The sequence below is a fragment of the Leucoraja erinacea genome, chromosome 14, assembly GCF_028641065.1.
Source record: "Leucoraja erinacea ecotype New England chromosome 14, Leri_hhj_1, whole genome shotgun sequence".
NCBI lineage: Eukaryota > Metazoa > Chordata > Chondrichthyes > Rajiformes > Rajidae > Leucoraja > Leucoraja erinaceus.
Window position 1 is genome coordinate 32,754,963 of NC_073390.1, and position 18,106 is coordinate 32,773,068.

At 42.4% G+C, this 18,106-nt stretch overlaps 1 protein-coding gene across 7 annotated transcripts in view; it reads left to right on the plus strand.

Moving 5' to 3' along the window:
* The window catches only part of yeats2 (YEATS domain containing 2), a 118,092-nt gene that overhangs the window by 7,509 nt on the left and 92,477 nt on the right, over positions 1–18,106 (plus strand). For all 7 annotated transcript variants that reach the window (XM_055646103.1, XM_055646100.1, XM_055646106.1 and 4 more), the window contains exons 2-10: positions 1,463–1,574; positions 3,456–3,553; positions 3,737–3,829; positions 5,961–6,215; positions 7,446–7,564; positions 9,547–9,708; positions 10,751–10,862; positions 14,075–14,119; positions 15,771–16,041. In XM_055646103.1, coding sequence (XP_055502078.1) covers positions 1,475–1,574; positions 3,456–3,553; positions 3,737–3,829; positions 5,961–6,215; positions 7,446–7,564; positions 9,547–9,708; positions 10,751–10,862; positions 14,075–14,119; positions 15,771–16,041 — 1,255 coding nt within the window. In that variant the 5' untranslated portion in view covers positions 1,463–1,474. The remainder of the gene's footprint in view (positions 1–1,462; positions 1,575–3,455; positions 3,554–3,736; positions 3,830–5,960; positions 6,216–7,445; positions 7,565–9,546; positions 9,709–10,750; positions 10,863–14,074; positions 14,120–15,770; positions 16,042–18,106) is intronic.

The window sequence follows — 18,106 nt, forward strand, 5'->3', positions numbered from 1 at the left end:
GCTGGGCTTGTACACTCTGGAGTTTAGAAGGATGAGAGGGGATCTCATTGAAACATGTAAGATTGTTAAGGGTTTGGACACGCTAGAGGCAGGAAACGTGTTCCCGATGTTGGGGGAGTCCAGAACCAGGGGCCACAGTTTAAGAATAAGGAGTAAGCCATTTAGAACGGAGATGAGGAAACATTTTTTCTCACAGAGAGTGATGAATCTGTGGAATTCGCTGCCTCAGAGGGTGGTGGAGGCGGGTTCTCTGGATGCTTTTATGAGAGAGCTAGATAGGGCTCTTAAACATAGCGGAGGATATGGGGAGAAGGCAGGAACGGGGTACTGATTGGGGATGATCAGCCATGATCACATTGAATGGCGGTGCTGGCTCGAAGGGCCGAATGGCCTAGTCCTGCACCTATTGTCTATTGTCTATTGTTTTGCCCCACACGGGGTGTTAACTGTCTTGACCACGGCTGCATCATCTTTAAGTATCGTATAACTTAATCCCTGGCCCTTATTTTTGCCAATCTGATCATTTGCTGGTGCTGTTTCTTGAAACACAAAGCACCAACTGAAAGAGAAATATAGCCTACCATCAGTATTATGGACCACTTTATAATGGATTTTGGTTAGACAAAACCAGTTGTAAACGAGCTGTCTGTTCATATCGAGCATATCGGGAAACATTCGCATTTTATAAGGTTACAAACACTCCAGGATTGATAATAAATAAACAGCCTCATACAATGGAGATTTACTGTGTGTCCTGTGGTTTACCTCCACCAGCAGAATATCAGAAATTGGTCAGGGAGAATGGAGAGGTGCCATATACCCGGGACCAGTGAACGGGTCGGTACTCGCAGGGTGGAGGGGGCGGGGATGGATAAAGATGTGCTGAACAGATTCGCTCTTCATGCCTGATGGAACCATTGCCCACCCTCAACACCCCGTTCACATTTGGAAACAATTAATTTTTCGGGCTTGCTTCCAGTTTAATGAACTAGAGTTGGCTGATCGCCTTTTAACGTTAAAGTTGGCGGGCAGCCTCTCTCCGCTGAAGCAAGGAATGACAGAGACACTATCACTAATACGTTAATTCAGGGATATGGGTTTGAGGAGCCAGGAGATTTGCCATCTGTTGGGCAGCGCTGGTGCAACCGGTAGGGGCTGTTTGAGTGCTGTATATCTAATCTAAGATAAATCTGAGAACACAACTTTATCGAATTGAGATTCTCTCCTGATTTTGCCATGATCATCTGTTTCGAGGATCTTAGCTGACCTTCCAAAACCACCCCTTGGATTACTTGTTGTTAAGCGATAACTTGCTATAAACCAGTACTGCTCCTTAAGGCAATGAGTGACTTTATTTCTCCTGTGGTTAATCTTTAGCACTCGCATGTTTGACAATATACCGTCACTTAAATAATCTGAAAGAGTCACTTTGCTTTCATTTGCTATCCATTGCTTTCCTCAGCTTTCTCTGAAGATGTCAGGCATGAAAAGAAAAATTGAGGATAAAGATCCGGACTATGAGGATATCTCAGTCTGTCATCAGGATAAACGGTGTAAAGTCAGTGAACATTCAGGTGAGTGATAGCCAACACTTTATTTCATTTCCTCAGAAGGGGACCATTCGTATTTTGTCATACTGAGCTATTTTGAAGATCAGATGAAGTGAAGCAAAAATATTGGACATTATTGTTATTTAGTGGTTGATTTATCACTTGCCATTCAATGCAAACAAGAGATTGTTGCAATTAAGGTTCCACAAATGAGTTCCAACTTGGCTACTTTCCACTGCTCTAGAATGGAAATCCTAATTATACCTGGATTTCGACAGAGGCTAATTGTAATTGAACTCATTACTTGGAGTGTGGAGAGAGTTACTTGGAAGGCCCACAAAATTATCATGTATTTCAACTAAATTCTTGACTTACAAATGAGCTTCTTCTTTTGATTGTCCCATTAAAAATGCACTATAAACCGGTTTTGCAGGTCTGAACCTTTCAGACTGGTTGTACAGGGGAAAGGAAAACTAGGTGAGAGGGGAGGCAGGACAAAGCATTGCAGGTAATAGGTGAATACAGGAGGGGGAGGTTGATAGGGGTTGACAGGCAGATGTTTGGAACAAAGGCCAGAGATTAAAATAGGTGTGAGACGTAAGGATTGATGAGTTGTAAATTGTGAAGCTAGAGGAAAGGATATGATGGGGAGGGGAAACATAAGTGTGAGTCCAGGTAGGGTTGTCTGGTGCGGGTGGGGTCAGGGTTACCTAAAATTGGAGAATTCAATGTTCGTATCATTTGGTTCTAATCTACCCAAGCAGAATATGAGGTATTCCTCCAATTTGTGTGGTAGCCTCACTCTGGCAATGGGGAAACAGCACAGTGCAGACCAACCCTTCAATTCAGTTCAAGCAGCACAGTGCAGACCAACCCTTCAATTCAGTTCAAGCAGCACAGTGCAGAAAAACCCTTCAATTCAGTTTAAGCAGCACAGTGCAGACCAACCGTTCAATTCAGTTCAAGCAGCACAGTTTCAAAGCAGCACAGTGCAGACCAACACTTCAATTCAGTTCAAGCAGCACAGTGCAGACCAACACTTCAATTCAGTTCAAGCAGCACAGTGCAGACCAACCAGTCAATTCAGTTCAAGCATCACAGTGCAGACTCACAGTTCAGTTCACTAATGGCGTGGACTCACAGTTCTGGACACAACTCTCACTCACGGTCTTCCTGGGTGACTGACTCACGTCCGGCCTCTGGGGCTTTATTCTCCTGCCCCCCCGGAAGGGGCGTTACCTTCATCATGGTGACAGACAGGCGAGACGACAAATCTGCTGATCTCACGATTTTTTAAACATTCATAACTTTTTTATTATTTCACCGATCGGAAAAAAACCTTGGGGCGGTTGGAGGAGAGGAGGACGGTGAGTAAGATGGCGAAAAATCATAGCGATATAGGGTAGTGCTTTTTCTAAAATCTATTTACAATGTAGACAGGAAGTGGTCAAGTTGAGACTTTTAGTAATAGTATAGATATAGATTGTCAATGCAGTTTTTATGTTTTTCAGCATGGAACTCTATTGCTATTTATTTATCAAATCCATTACATCATTGGCCATTCTTTTTTGAGTGTATTCTGTGGAGAATTAATAATGCATGCCCAGTATTCCAAATAGTTTTTATAATAGATCACTTTTTTGAAACCTAATGAGACGTTAGTGCGATCTCTACGAGCTTCATATCTTGGACAATAGTTCTGTGAACAGGAAAATCGGTAGTTAGTATTGAATGAGGTATTCCTGTGACTTCTTATGTAGAAAGTAGAATTTCAGAAACTCTCATCGAAGTTTAATGAAATACTGCCATCATGTTGGTAACTATGTGTGCCACATGCCAACTTCTTAATTTCTGTAATCAGGTCGTTGTCGCACAACTAAATTATCCCTTCTACTTCCTATGTAGCACGTGAAGCCACTTTACAAAAAATTGAAGTTATCATCAAGGAACAGTTTGCTGTGGAAATGAGGAACAAAGAACACGAGATTGAGATTATAGATCAGGTAAAAGTTGTTTTTTTATGCTGAACTACTGCTGGAAACTGGAAACTTGAAGAAGTTTGGGTGCCGTTTTAGAAAGTCAGAAATTCTGTTTCTTGAAAGCTTTTGGGATTTGTTTCATTTGTCAACAAGAAAATTGTTGAACTGTTACAATATAGTTGATTGAATATCTGCTTGTTTCTAAAGCGTCTGAATGAGGCCAGAAGGATGATGGATAAACTTCGTGCCTGCATCGTGGCCAATTACTATGCTTCAGCTGTGCAGCCCAAGGTAACTGAGGTAAGGAGGAGGAAATGGGTATTCTGCTTTATCACATTTTAATAACATAACTATTGCCGTATGCTAATCACTTCCCTTAACAGCTGCATGATATTGACTGCCAGAGAAATATATAAAAATTACTGTCACCATCTGGGTGAAAAAACCCTTCAGGTCACCTCTAAATCTGTACTCACTACATGTTTTAGACACTTCTGCCTTGGGGGGAAAAGTTTCTTTCAATCTACCCAATCTATGCTTCTCATGCATTTGTGCACTCCCATTCTGTTCCCCTTCAGTTCTAAGGAAAATGAGCCCGGCTTGTCCAGTCATCACTCAAACATTCCGTCTCAGGCAACATCCTGGTGAATCTCTTCTGCACTCTTTCCAGTGTAATCAAATCTCTCTAATAGTATTAGCACAAGAACTGCGCACAATATTCCAGCTGTGGCCTAAATATTTTTTATCAGGGTTCCTTATTCTTATACTTTTATCCCCTGGCAAATTAAGGCAAGTGGCCATATGCTGCCATCACCACACTATCTGTGGATTCAAGTCTATAATTTGCTGTAAGTACAAGTGCAATAGGTCCTGGGATTATTTCCACTGGACTGTGGAAGGTTAGGAAAATGTAATGACAATTTTGAAATGACACCTTTCTGATAGGTTGAATAGAGAAGGTTGGGGTAAGTATTTCTTTATACAAAAGGTATGGGAAATTAACTTCTTTGCTAAATCTGAAATCTGAAAATCTGCAATAAATCATTGTTTTAATTCGCTCCAACTGGCATTAGGCACAATATGATAGCCACTTTCTGTGTTGTAAATTTCTATTTTAATTAGATTTTAAAAACTTGGCTTTGAGTTGCTGAGTGCCTTTTATTTTGCTTTTTCTTCCTCTTGGCCCCTTCTGTTGTACTGTAGAGTGGAATTTGGCAACATGCCTGGAGTTCTCTAGAAACGTTTAAAAAAATCTTCTTATGAGTGTAAATAGTTTTGTTTTCAAAGTCAATCATATAGTGAAGTTTAATTTAAGATTGGTGGCATGGTCAATATTATGATTGAATCAAAGCCAATTTAAACTGTAAAGTGAAAACCCTTATTATGTTTTTTTATTAATTGTTGCACCAAGCTAACTTTCAGTTGATCTCTAAATTTAGTATGTAACTCCTTAAATATTCCCAACTTTAGAGATTGGGCAGCAAACTGGTACAACATTGCAATGTGTTTTCACTTTTTTAAATGAAAGGGGAAATTGGTGTGTATCCTATGCATTCTTCAATTTATGATGATTTACTTTAATTGTTAGACAATGCTAACCTCAGCAAATGACAACGAGCAAATGCAGAGAACTCCTTTAGAAGCAGTCCAAGGGCCTGTTCTTGTGCTGTACTGTTTTATATTCTATGCAAGGCATTAATTGTGCTTTGTAGTCTGGCTTAGTAATGTTTGAAGAAAAAAATCTTCATTTCAGACGCACCTTGCCATTTTCAGTTTTAGGTTTTTGCTGATGCCTGATGATTTTAAAATCCAGTCTGGGCATCATCTAACCACTGCCCTGATTTACCTAACATTTTCTCTCTTCTTATTCAAGCTTGTAAAAGCTTTGACACTTTGGGCAACTTTAAATTTCATTACATAAAACTTTACTTTTGCAATATGCCAGCTGTTGAGGCACATTTGCATCATTATGATCATAGAGTTGCACAGCATCAAAAAAAAGGTTGTTCGGCCTAACCAACCAATCTCATGCTGAATTTTCAATAAAGGTTTTCTGATATTTCTTTATGAAGAAATGTACAATTGCTTTAAATTGTCTGAAGAAGGGTTTCGGCCCAAAATGTTGCCTATTTCCTTCGCTCCATAGATGCTGCTGCACCCGCTGAGTTTCTCCAGCATTTTTGTGTACCTTCGATTTTCCAGCATCTGCAGTTCCTTCTTAAATGCTTTAGGTTATGCATTTTGATCTTTTTGCACTAGCTCTTTTTTTTTAGAGCATGTGATTTGGTGATGTGGTGTTATTTGGTTGTGACCTTTTGGGACAATCTAGTCCTGCTGTCACGGAGAGGTAGCTGCAGGATTTAGTGCTTTACTCTCTTCATGATATACTATAACCAGAGTGTACTGTTTGTTTTATTTTAATCATTTTTAGGGTCCAAGGCCATACGATTCCACTGTTTTCAACCACCCCGTCATCAAGAAATTTTTAGAATCTCCTTCAAGGTCATCCTCTCCAGCCAACCAACGCTCAGAAACGTCATCCACCAACCAGTCAGAAACGGATTCGGTCACTCACCAAGCTGACTCCTTTCTTGACAAGGAGAATGAGCAGGAACCGCACTCTGCAGTGAATGAGGATATCAATCCTGATGGGTCTGAAAAAAGAACAGGGAGGAACCGTGGGCAGGTATGATGACAAGAGCGAAACCCTCACAGTACAGAGATAGTACCTGTGTGGCACTAATGCATCATTTCGCAATCTAAGAAAGCAGTGTTGTTACGGGAGGTGCTGAGTGCCCAGATAGTCTTGATCACACCACGAAACAGAAATCCCCACTCATAATGTGTGAGTGCTGGCATATGACTGCAGTCATTTGGTCTGCCCTCAGATACGCACACAAAAAAATGGTAACTTGAGTGATCATTTGGGATCATCAGTATCTTGAAGAGCTCACATGGACCACAAAACAAAAATAAGTCTAAATCCATTTGAAAAAATAGTGCATTTATATCAATTTCCCAAATAATGGGCCAAAAATAATAAGCTGAAAGTGTGCAGGGAGCATCTCCCCTCCATTGCAAGGGAATATAGAACAGTGACATTTCTCAAATTAATACATGAGTATATGTAGTGCAGGGTAATGTGGAACACTCTGCTGCCACACCCCACCATAGTTGAAATAATGTCAACCCACACTGGTCAATGTCAACGTATAAAGTGAATATAATGGTTCATACTCAATGTCCCAACACTGAAGTGGTGAAGTTCAGGATAGACTGCATGAATAAAGCACAAAAGTGGCTAAAACATTGGGGAGATGATCCAGCTTTCAGTTCCAATGTGGGTAAGAAATCTCTTGAGTTATTCTTAAGAAGTGCTGGAGTAACTCAGCGGGTCGGGTAGCATCTCTAGAGAATGGATGCGATGACGTTTTGGATTGGGACCCATCTTCAGACTGATTGTGGTGCTGGGAAAAAGCTGGAAGATTGAGGGGCCAGGTGGGTTTTGAAAGCCAGATGGTTGGACAAAAGCCCGAGCTGAAAACACAAAAGGTGTGAAATAAGGATAGAAGAAGTGCGAATATGGGAAGCCTGAGGAGGGAACATAGGTCGAAGGGGAAGGAAGAAATGGGTGTGTTAGGGTACCGGGAAGAGAAGGGGTAAGAGAATAAAAGGAGGGGCCTGCTTGTAGGTAGTTACCTAAAATTGGAAAATTCAGTGTTCATACCGTTGAATTGTAAGCCACCCATGCAGAATATGAGGTGCTGTTCCTCTAGTTTAGGTGTGGCCTCACACTGGCAATGGAGAAGGCAGGTTGAAGGAGAAGAGATGAAAATGATGACAAGCACTTGAAAGCTGGAGGATAATATTGTATTGATCAAAATGCCCATCCCACTGTTTTCTTTTTCTTCCCTAGGTTACCCCTGGCATTCCAACCCCTCAGGAGATAGAACAGCGGTGTGCTTACCTCACAACTAGTGAAGACCCTTCCCGGCTTTACGTCAAAAAGACAATTGTTGTTGGCAACGTATCAAAGTGAGGGTTTGGTCTATCTTGGTGTGCATCTCAATCTGTAGTTCCATTGTCCTTTCCTTTTTCTTAGTCTCATCCACCACCTTAGGAAGACCAGCTTACCGAATGAAAAGATTTGATGTTCTTGAATCTTGTCACAGTGAACAGAACATCACAATTTTTATTTTTCTTTGAGGTGGTCTACTGTAATTTCAGCAGGAAACTCAAAAGGAAAGGCAAAACCAGCAATTTCCCAGGATTTGGATGCATTTTGCCAAAATACAGTGGATAAACAGGAGAATCTTTCAGTAGTTAAATTTCCTCAAGATTGCATGCATATATTTACTTACCTCTTCTGCCCCCCCCCCCCCCCCCTTCCTTTGTGTGTGTGTGTGTGTGTGCGGTCGGTAGCAAAGATCGTGTAGGATCTTTGGTCAGTAGATGCAGCTCACGCTTCAGTCAGGGCTTTCCAGGCGAGTGACCAAATCCTCTGGCGACTCGTGGAAACCTTGGGTGGGGCGCAAGGTCACCAGAGGTTTCCATTCAGGTTTCCTAAGTGGGACAGGGGCTTTATAGACCAGTTAGCCTGACATCGGTGATGAAAAATATGCCGGAGTCAATTATTAAAGAAGTACTAACGGCGCATTTGGATAGCAGTAAAAGGATTGGTCCAAGTCAGCATGGATTTATGAAGGGGAAATCCTGCTTGACTAATTTTTTGAGGATGTGACAAGTAAAATGGATGAAGAAGAGCCAGTGGATGTATGTATTTGGACTTTCTGAAAGCCTTTGATAAGCTCCCACATAGGAGATTAGTGTGCAAAATTAGAGCACATGGCATTGACATGGATAGAGAATTAGTTGGCAGACAGAAAAAAAAGGAGTAGGAATAAACGTGCCCGTCAGAATGGCAGGCAGTGGGGAGTGGAGTGCCGCAAGGCTCGGTGCTGGGGCCGCAACTATTTGCAATATAAATGATTTAGATGATGGAATTAAAAGTGAATTAGCAAATTTGCAGATGACACAAAGTTAGGTGGCAGTGTGAACTGTGAAGTGGATGCTAGGTTGCAGGGTGACTTTGACAGATTGAGTGAGTGGGCAGATGCATGGCAGATGCAGTATAGTGTAGATAAATGTGAGGCAAGGACAAGGAGACAGATTATTATCTCAGTGGTGTCAGATTAGGAAAAAGGGAAGTCCATCACGACATGGGTGTCCTTGTACACCAGTCACTGAAAGTAAACATGCAGGTAGAACATGCAGTGAAGATAGCTAATGACATGCTGGCCTTCATAATGAGAGGATTTGAGTATAGGAGTATAGAGGTCCTTCTGCAGTTGTACAAGGCCCTGGTGAGACCACATCTGGAGTATCGTGTGCAGTTTTGGTCTCGTAATTTGAGGAAAGACATCCTTGCCCATGAGGGAGTGCAGCATCGGTTCACGAGGTTAATCCCCGGGATGGTGGGACTGTCATATGAGGAAAGATTGGAAAGACTTGGCATGTATTCACTGCAATTTAGAAGGATGAGATGGGATCTTATAGAAACATAAAATTATAAAAGGACTGGACAGGCTAGATGCTGAAAAAATGTTCCCAATGTTGGGGGAGTCCAGAACCAGGGACCACAGTCGAAGAATAAAGGGGTGGCCATTTAAACCTGAGATTAAAAAAACTTTTTCACCCAGAGAGTTGTGAATTTGTGGAATTCTTTGCCACAGAAGGCAGTGGAGGCCAATTCACTGGATGAATTTAAAAGAGTTAGATAGAGCTCTTGGGGTTAGCGGAATCAAGGGATATGAGGAGAAGGCTGGCACGGGTTACTGGTTGTGGATGATCAGCTATGATCATAATGAATGGTGATGCTGGCTGAAGGGCTGAATGGCCGCCTTCTGCACCTATTTTCTATGTTTCTGTGTTTTCCTAACATTCTGAAATAAGTTGAGGGGAGTTGTTGGTGAGGTTGAGTTTACGTATCTTTGGTTGACTCTTTTGTAACATTGCAGGTATATTCCCCCGGACAAGAGGGAAGACAATGATCAGTCTACCCACAAATGGATGGTTTATGTGCGAGGTTCAAGGAAAGAGCCCACAATTGACCATTTTGTGAAGAAGGTCTGGTTTTTCTTGCATCCCAGCTACAAGCCGAATGACCTGGTGGAAGTCAGGTAAGACTCTTTCTCTCTCTCATCTCGGGAATCAATTCTGGTCGATTTTAAGTGACCTGAACAAGTATTTTGAAACGGGAAGAATTGAGAGGGTGGTAGTCTGGTTGTTTAATCACGAGTGAGGCTTTTAGTTTAGTTTAGCAATACTGCGCGGAAACAGGCCCTGTGGGAGGGAGGGCTGTGTGAGTGGGGGGAGGGATGCGTGGGGGCGGGGGGGTTGTGGGGGCGGAGGGGGGTGTGGGGGGGGGGTATGTGTAGGCAGGGCGGTGTGTGGGTAGGGTGGGTGTGTGGGCAGAGGGTGGGTGTGGGCAGGGGGAGTGTGTTGGAGAGGGGTGTAAGCTCGGAGAAAAGACGGGGGAAGAGCCATGAGAGAAAGGAGGGCATCCCGGGGGAGGGGGTGAGGAGCCAGCGAGGGGAGCCAGAGGGGTAGTGGTTGGAATTGGCGGTGTGATGGGGACTCGCAGCGGGCACTGGCCATTCTCCGCCGGGATCAAAGTCTCCGCTCTCCGTTTGGCGACATCTCCGACTCCGGCCTAGGCTGGGTCTCCCACGCTGGGCTGGGTCTCCCCCGCTGGGCTGGGCTGGGTCGGGTCTCCAACATGGGCTGGGCTGCTTCGGGTCCCTCCGAAAGCCCGGTTGGAAACCTCCGCCGGCCATCCTTGGGTTCAGTAAAGACGCGATGGCGCAGGAAGGGGAGGATGGTCCCGGGGAATGACAAGGGAAGGGACTAATCCGCGCGGCGCTAACTGGCGGGAGAAGAGATCGATCTGCGCATGCGTGTTTAAAAAATGTTTTAAACCTCGCTAACGTTTACGACATTCAACGATCGGAACAAAACTTGGCGCACTCGCAGCACAGGAGAACGGTGAGTGAACTGGTGAAAAATCGTAGCGCTATAGTGAACTGTGTTTGCGCAAATAGAAAGACCGCCAAACCGGAAGATAATAAGATCAGAGTTTTAGTTATGACTAGAAGATTAGTGGGTTATTTATGCTTTTTTCCCTTATTACTGTTCTCCTTTTGATTTTTGTTTTCTATTCAGTGAACCACCATTTCACCTGACCAGGAGAGGCTGGGGTGAATTCCCAGTACGCATTCAGATCCATTTCAGGGACCTACGTAACAAAAGGATCGACATAATTCACCATCTGAAGGTAGATGGCTTCTTGCTGAAACTGCTGTAGCTAGAATACATCAATACAATATATTCTGTGAAGCTAGACAAAATTGCTGTAGAAACTCAGCGGGTACGGCAGTATCTATGGAGCGAAGGAAATAGGCAACGTTTTGGGCCTATTTGAGCGAAAGAAATGGGCAACGTTCTTCAGAAGAAGGGTTTCGGCCCAAAACATTGCCTATTTCCTTCGCTCCATAGATGCTGCCGTACCCGCTGAGTTTCTCCATCAATTTTGTCTACCATCGATTTTCCGGCATCTGCAGTTCCTTCTTGAACATATTCTGTGAGGCTACTGACTTTTTTTTCTCTTGTTAACTTATGTTCTGCCATCATTACCTGAAAGTGGGTCTGTAGCAAGTAACCACTGTTTTTATCACTAATCAGAAGAAGAATTTCTTCACATATCCATTACAACTGTGGAATAGTAGATGTCTGAGGAAAATCTATAGGCTTGCAGACACAGGAGTGAGTTTCTAAGTCCCGTTAGGTTTAAGATAAACAATAAGATGGTTAGAGAGAATCTGAGGAAGTTCTTTTTCACTAGGGTTGATTGCATTCTAGAATGCACTGTTTGAGTAGGCAGTGGAGACACGTTTTCTCATAACTAAGCAGTATCTGGATGAGCACTTAACTCACCAAGTCAATAAAAAGCTATGGATCAACTCCTTGATTTCTGGGATTCTTGTTCTTGATAGTTGCATGGACCAGGAGTGCCAAAGGCCTATTTATGTGCCGTTTAACTGTCACCTTTGGTATTCTTGTGTTATCACGATGCTCTTCATTGCCAATGAAGCATTCACAACTGGTATTGGTTTTATTTTAAAATGTACTCATCAGTTTACATTAAAACTGCTATTCGACTATCAGGAAATCCCAGTGCTTCAGCATCTGCTCACCAGATGATGTTCTCCTTGTTGCCTACCAGATGATGTTCCCCATGGACCTTGGTCCCCATGTTCCCCAACTGTTTATCATGTTTATCAGACTGATTTCTGGGATGGCAGGACTTTCATATGATGAAAGACTGGATAGACTCGGCTTGTACACGCTAGAATTCAGAAGATTGAGGGGGGATCTTATAGAAACTTACAAAGTTCTTAAGGGGTTGGACAGGCTAGATGCAGGAAGATTATTCCCGATGTTGGGGAAGTCCAGAACTAGTGGTCACAGTTTAAGGATAAAAGGGAAGTATTTTAGGACCGAGATGAGAAAATCATTTTTTACACAGAGTGGTGAATCTGTGGAATTCTCTGCCACAGAATGTAGTTGAGGCCAGTTAATTGGCTATATTTAAGAGGGAGTTAGATGTGACCCTTGTGGCTGAAGGGATCAGGGGGTATGGAGAGAAGGCAGGGATGGGATACTGAGTTGGATGATCAGCCATGATCATATCGAATGGCGTGCAGGCTCAAAGGGCCGAATGGCCTACTCCTGCACCTATTTTCTATGTTTCCCCAAGACTCAACTGGGCTGAATACTGATCAGAATTGTGATCCCCACATTCCCCGAGATTCACTGGGTCCCTGTTGATTGCATTGCCTGTGCATCACCCCTCCCCTCCCCCCCCCCCCCCCCCCCAAGGCTCACTGGGGTCTCCGTTCCTGTGCATTCCAATACCCACCAAAGCCTCCATCCATACCTCTGCTCCCTCTGAAACTCACCGGCATCCCCGTACCTGTGCACCCCTGAACCTAACCAGGCTCACTGATTTATTATAATACTCCTTAAATTCAAACTAAAATTAATTTGGAAGAGTTGTGGATATTAATAGAAACAACATCCAGTAATCCCAAAAATCCCCACTAGTCCCAACAACCACCCATAGTCTCAAATGTGCCACATTTTCAGAGTTTTGCTGTAATCTCAACAGGATGTCACAAATAGTAATGTTCAAATGTTTGGTTAAGCACCTCCAAGAATACATTTTTGCTCAGTCACTGATGTTCTTCAATTGCTAATGTGCAATTTATTTGCCTTCCTAAATGAGAATGATACCTTGATTGAACTGTCCTATCTTAAAGACAGCCAAGTGAACACATGGGCACCCCTTCAAAATAAATTGAGTTCGCAGACCCGGGTTCAATCCTGACTAAGAGTGCTGTCTGTATGGAGTTTGTACGTTATCCCTGTGACCTGTGTTGGTTTTTGTCCAGGTGCACCAGTTTCCTCCTGCACTCCAAAGAAATGCAGGTTTGTAGGCTAATTGGAGTGGTAAAATTGTAAATCGTCTCTAGTGTGTGTAGGATAGTGTTAGTGTGCGGGGATCACTGGTCAGTGCGGACACGATTGGCCAAAGGGCTTATTTCCGTGCTGTACCTGTATCTCTAAACTAAACTAAAAATGAGGTCATGAACTCGGGTCCTGAAATAGAACTTTACACCTTGTTCTTGGATAGGGGCAAGATTGGTAGAACTATAATCAATGAGCTAGCACAAGAGTGCACGGTATATTGAATGATCTAAAGTTGCAGATGATGGAAGCAAAATGAAGCTTTTGCTGTATCCCATTTATTTGATTTGTTTCTCATCCTGGGTAACATTTTAATTTCTGATATCCATCATCATCTAAACGAGATTTCCTATCAAGATTTATTGTTCATTGTACATTGTAGTAACTACATTGTAGTCAGTTGTTCAAACTCACTTCACAGACTTCCAACATAGATATACAGTTACCTCCATGATGTTTGGGACAAAGACCCATCATTTATTTATTTGCCTCTGTACTCTACAATTTGAGATTTATAATAGAAAAAAAATCACATGTAGTTACAGTACACATTGTCAGATTTTAATAAAGACCATTTTTATACATTTTGGTTTCACCATGTAGAAATTACAGCAGTTTTTACATATTCCTTTAATAAAATCTGACAATGTGCACTTTAGCCACATGAGATTTTTTTTCTATTACAAATCTCAAATTGGAAAGTACAGAGGCAAATAATTAAATGGTGGGTCTTTGTCGCAAACATTATGGAGGGCACTGTACTTAGGTATTCAATAGGTGGAAAATCCATCTTGATAAATTGCATCTGTCCAGATGGAACTGAAGTCCAAGGATGTAAAAATCAGATCTGGCAACTGTGCAATCACTCCGCTCAACCACATTTCATCATCAACACTTTTAAATGGTTGTATTGAAGCCACCTTGTGTCATTACTGATCTGTGTTTGGTTTTTTTTAACAGCTGGACAGAACATACACAGGCTTGCAGACACTTGGTGCAGAAACGGTATGTCTCTCCCTCAATCATTTTCCTCTGCATTCTTCTTTTCCTTCCTACACCTGGACCTTACAACTTTGAAGATGTTGACTCCAATAGACCTGTTTTCACAGGCTGCCATTCATGTGACCATTGACAGTTATAAATGTAGGACATGAGTGTGGGTCAGATCCTGAAAATGTGGAAATTAAAGTCAAGATGACTTTAGGTATTAGAGACTGAGCTCCTTCCATGGGGATCAAGAAAGGGATTGGTCTTTACTTTCTATCTGGAGGTTTATCGTAATTTCACTTTGAAAATCTTTTGTGAGGCACTCCATTTCACAAAGAAAACATCAACCATACAAAGTGAAATTACGATAAACCTCCAGATAGAAATCTCTCATTTGAGGGATATAAACTAAATTACTGTGCAAGATAATTAGGCAAATTATTTTGTGAGGCACTCCATTGTTCACTTTTGTGCTAGTAACAGTCTTTGTAAAAACAAAGACAATTGTCTGCTTTAAAGCAGTGTCCTGTTGTGTCCGCTGATGATTTCATCCAGTTATATTGTCCAGGTTTTCTAAATGCCACTTTGATTAGTCTGTCGTCGATACCGCTTTATCTCCAAGGCAGCTATCTGACCCAGACTGCTTGCAACACTGGTGCCATATAAAACTACCAGTTGAGATTCTGAATATGAATCATTTCCTTTACCATCCCCAAGGTGACTATTTTCTCCCTCACAACATTGCCTTTCCCTCATCTTATCTCCAGCTGTAAATCTTTGTTCTATTTAGATCTCTATTCATGATCATTTCTGCAAACTCTTGCTTGTTCTCCCAAGCTCTATCCTTTTTAAACTTGAGACCATCCAGAATAATTGCTCATGCCAGTAACTCACATGAAACATTGTTCACCTCTCTGCTCACAGACTTGTATTTGCCCCCAGTCATGTGCTGCCACGGTTTTAAAATTGTCAAACATTATCAAATTCCCTTCATGGGATCTTCCTCCAACATATTGGCTCGTTACCTTGCGTGTCTTGGTTTCAGATAATACTATGAACTGCCTTGGCAAGTTTTACTGTGTCGATAGATAGAGCAGCTCGTTACAAACCTTTCCCCATAACAGAGGCATCTTAAACCAGAAGGCATAGCTCAAAGTGACATGTAAAAGGATTACAGGGAATCCAAGAAGAATTTGTTTTTACCCAGATTGGTTGCAATCTAGAACACACTGCCTGATGAAGTAGTGAAGAAAGAGACACTCATAACAGTTAGGATACTGAGTTGGATGATCAGCCATGATCATATTGAATGGCGGTGCAGGCTCGAAGGGCCTAATGGCCTACTCCTGCATCTATTTTCTATGTTTCTATGTTAAGAAGTATCCGGATCAGTGCTTGCATTGCCAAGGCATAGAAAGTTCCAGAGTAAGTGCTGATAAATGGGATTGATGTGGATGGGTACTTGGCAGTGAGCACAAGCTTGATGAGTCTTAGCTGTGTAAATCTAACTCCATGGATACAAATGCAGATTATAGTTGTTGTAAATCTTTGTTTTTATGTTGTGTTCCAATGCTTAGACTGGATCAGTGTGTTTCCCTACTGCTGATTGGTTTGGCCTTCAAGTTTTGCAATGACGGTGCTCTGTGCATGTTTTGTGTCTCTGGAACAGGTGGTGGATGTGGAACTGCACCGTGACTCTCTTGGGGAGGATTACCTTCCCGCCTCACTGCCTCCTAGTTCCACAGTGACGTTGCTTTCTTCATCATCCTCCTCTTCGTCCACCTGCAGTAGGACACCTCGGTCTGTCACACCCACACAACCTGCATTGTCCTCCACTCCCCCAATAACGTCAGTGGGAGGAGTGCACATCACTGCGGCAGTTTTGAGCTATTCATCGGGAAAGATGTCCCATGATCCATTAGGAGCTACTTCTGAAAAAGGTGAGATGTCTCTTGTATGACTGATAACTCGTACACCCCCTGAACAAAAACACATCGCCACACATACAAAGCCAAAATGAAACAGAGTCGCGCACAAATCTCAAGCCACCTATGTACCTTTTAAACGCTATAATTTTAACTGCTTTTACCCCTTCTTCTGGCAGTTTATTGCATACAACCATCATCCTCTGTGTAAACCTGCCCCATGGTTCTGCTTTAATTTTTTCTCCTCTTACCTTAAACCTATGCCCCTTGTTTTAGAGTTTGCCATATAGGAAAAATTAACACTGACAATGCTTACAATTTTATAAGCCCCTCAACCACCTATGTCCCAGTTTGAGAATAAACCAGCCTACTCTCTCCTTATAAATAAAGCCCTCCATTCCAGGCAACATTGTGATGAATCTTTTCAGCATTCTTTCTAATGCTACCATATCCTACCAGTAGTGGGGCAAATGGAATTGTACGCAATGCTCCATATGTGACCTTGTTTGATACAGCTGCAACATGACATCCCAAGTCATAAACCCAATGCCTCAGTTTATGACCAATGCCATTTCCATATCTTATTCAGCTTTGTCACATTTTCAGGGAATTGAGGTCTCTCTATACATCGTACTGAGAGTCTGTTATTTACTGTACGCGTCGCAAAATCCATTACCTCACACTTGTCTGGATTAACTTCCATCTGTCACTGATCTATGTCACCCTGTATCACTTCACAACCTTCTTGGCTGTCTACTGATGTCACCTGCAAACTTACTAATCAGTCCAGCTACATTGTTGTCCAGGTCAATTGTATCTGACAAATGACAATGGTCTCTCTCTGCAATGTACAACACTCCTTATAGAGTTAGAAAATCAACCCTCCACCACTACGTTTTGCATCCTATTACCTAGCCAATTTTGGATCCACTTTGTCAACACAGCTTGGATCCCTCTATCCTAACCTTTTGGACTATGTGTGGTTTTGTCTGGAGCCTTGCTAAAGTCCATGTAAAGTACATCTACTACTCTATCTTTCTGAATTGTTTTTGGTTAACCTCCGCAAAAAAAACTCAGTCGCATGTGTGAGACAGAATTTCCTCTGCATGAAATCACGTCCTCACCTTTGAGGACATAAATCCTATCACTTCCAATAATTTCAATACGATCATTATAAATCAGAGAAACACAGTATGGAAACTTGCTTTCTAGCTCAGTCCACTCCGATCACCTATTTATACTAATATCTATCCCATATTTTATTCTCCTTGTGTTCTCTCTGGATAGACTCGGCTTGTACTCGCTAGAATTTAGAAGATTGAGGGGGTATCTTATAGAAAATTACAAAATTCTTAAGGGGTTGGACAGGCTGGATGCAGGAAGATTATTCCCGATGTTGGGAAAGTCCAGAACAAGGGGTCACAGTTTAAGGATAAGGGGGAAGTCTTTTAGGATCGAGATGAGAAAATCATTTTTTACGCCGGGAGTGGTGAATCTGTGGAATTCTCTGCCACAGAAGGTAGTTGAGGTCAGTTCATTGGCTATATTTAAGAGTGAGTTAGATGTGGTGCTTGTGGCTAAAGGGATCAGGGGGTATGGAGAGAAAGCAGGTACAGGATACTGAGTTGGATGATCAGCCATGATCATATTGAATGGCGGTGCAGGCTCGAATGACCGAATGGCCTATTCCTGCACCTATTTACTATGTTTCTAAAAGGGCCTGTTTGCAGGCTGTATCTTAAAAAAAAAAAAAAACTCCCTGTAGATTCTACCACTCATGTACACATTCAGGGCAATTTAGAATGGGCAATAACATACCAACATGCATGTCTTTGGATGCGAGGGAAAATGGGAGCACCGGAGGAAAGCCATGTAGTCACAGGGAAAATTGAATTGAATCCGGGTCTGTGATATTGTGAAGCCGCAGCTTGACTGGCTGTGCCACTGTGCCGCCCAAAAGATTAAGGGAAATTAAATACCACATTACTTAGCCATGCGTTGATAATCCGCATTACCCAGTGCGGAAGAGAAAATATATGTGCTGCTCAATGGTTGGGGCTGCCTTAGTGGTGCCCCAACG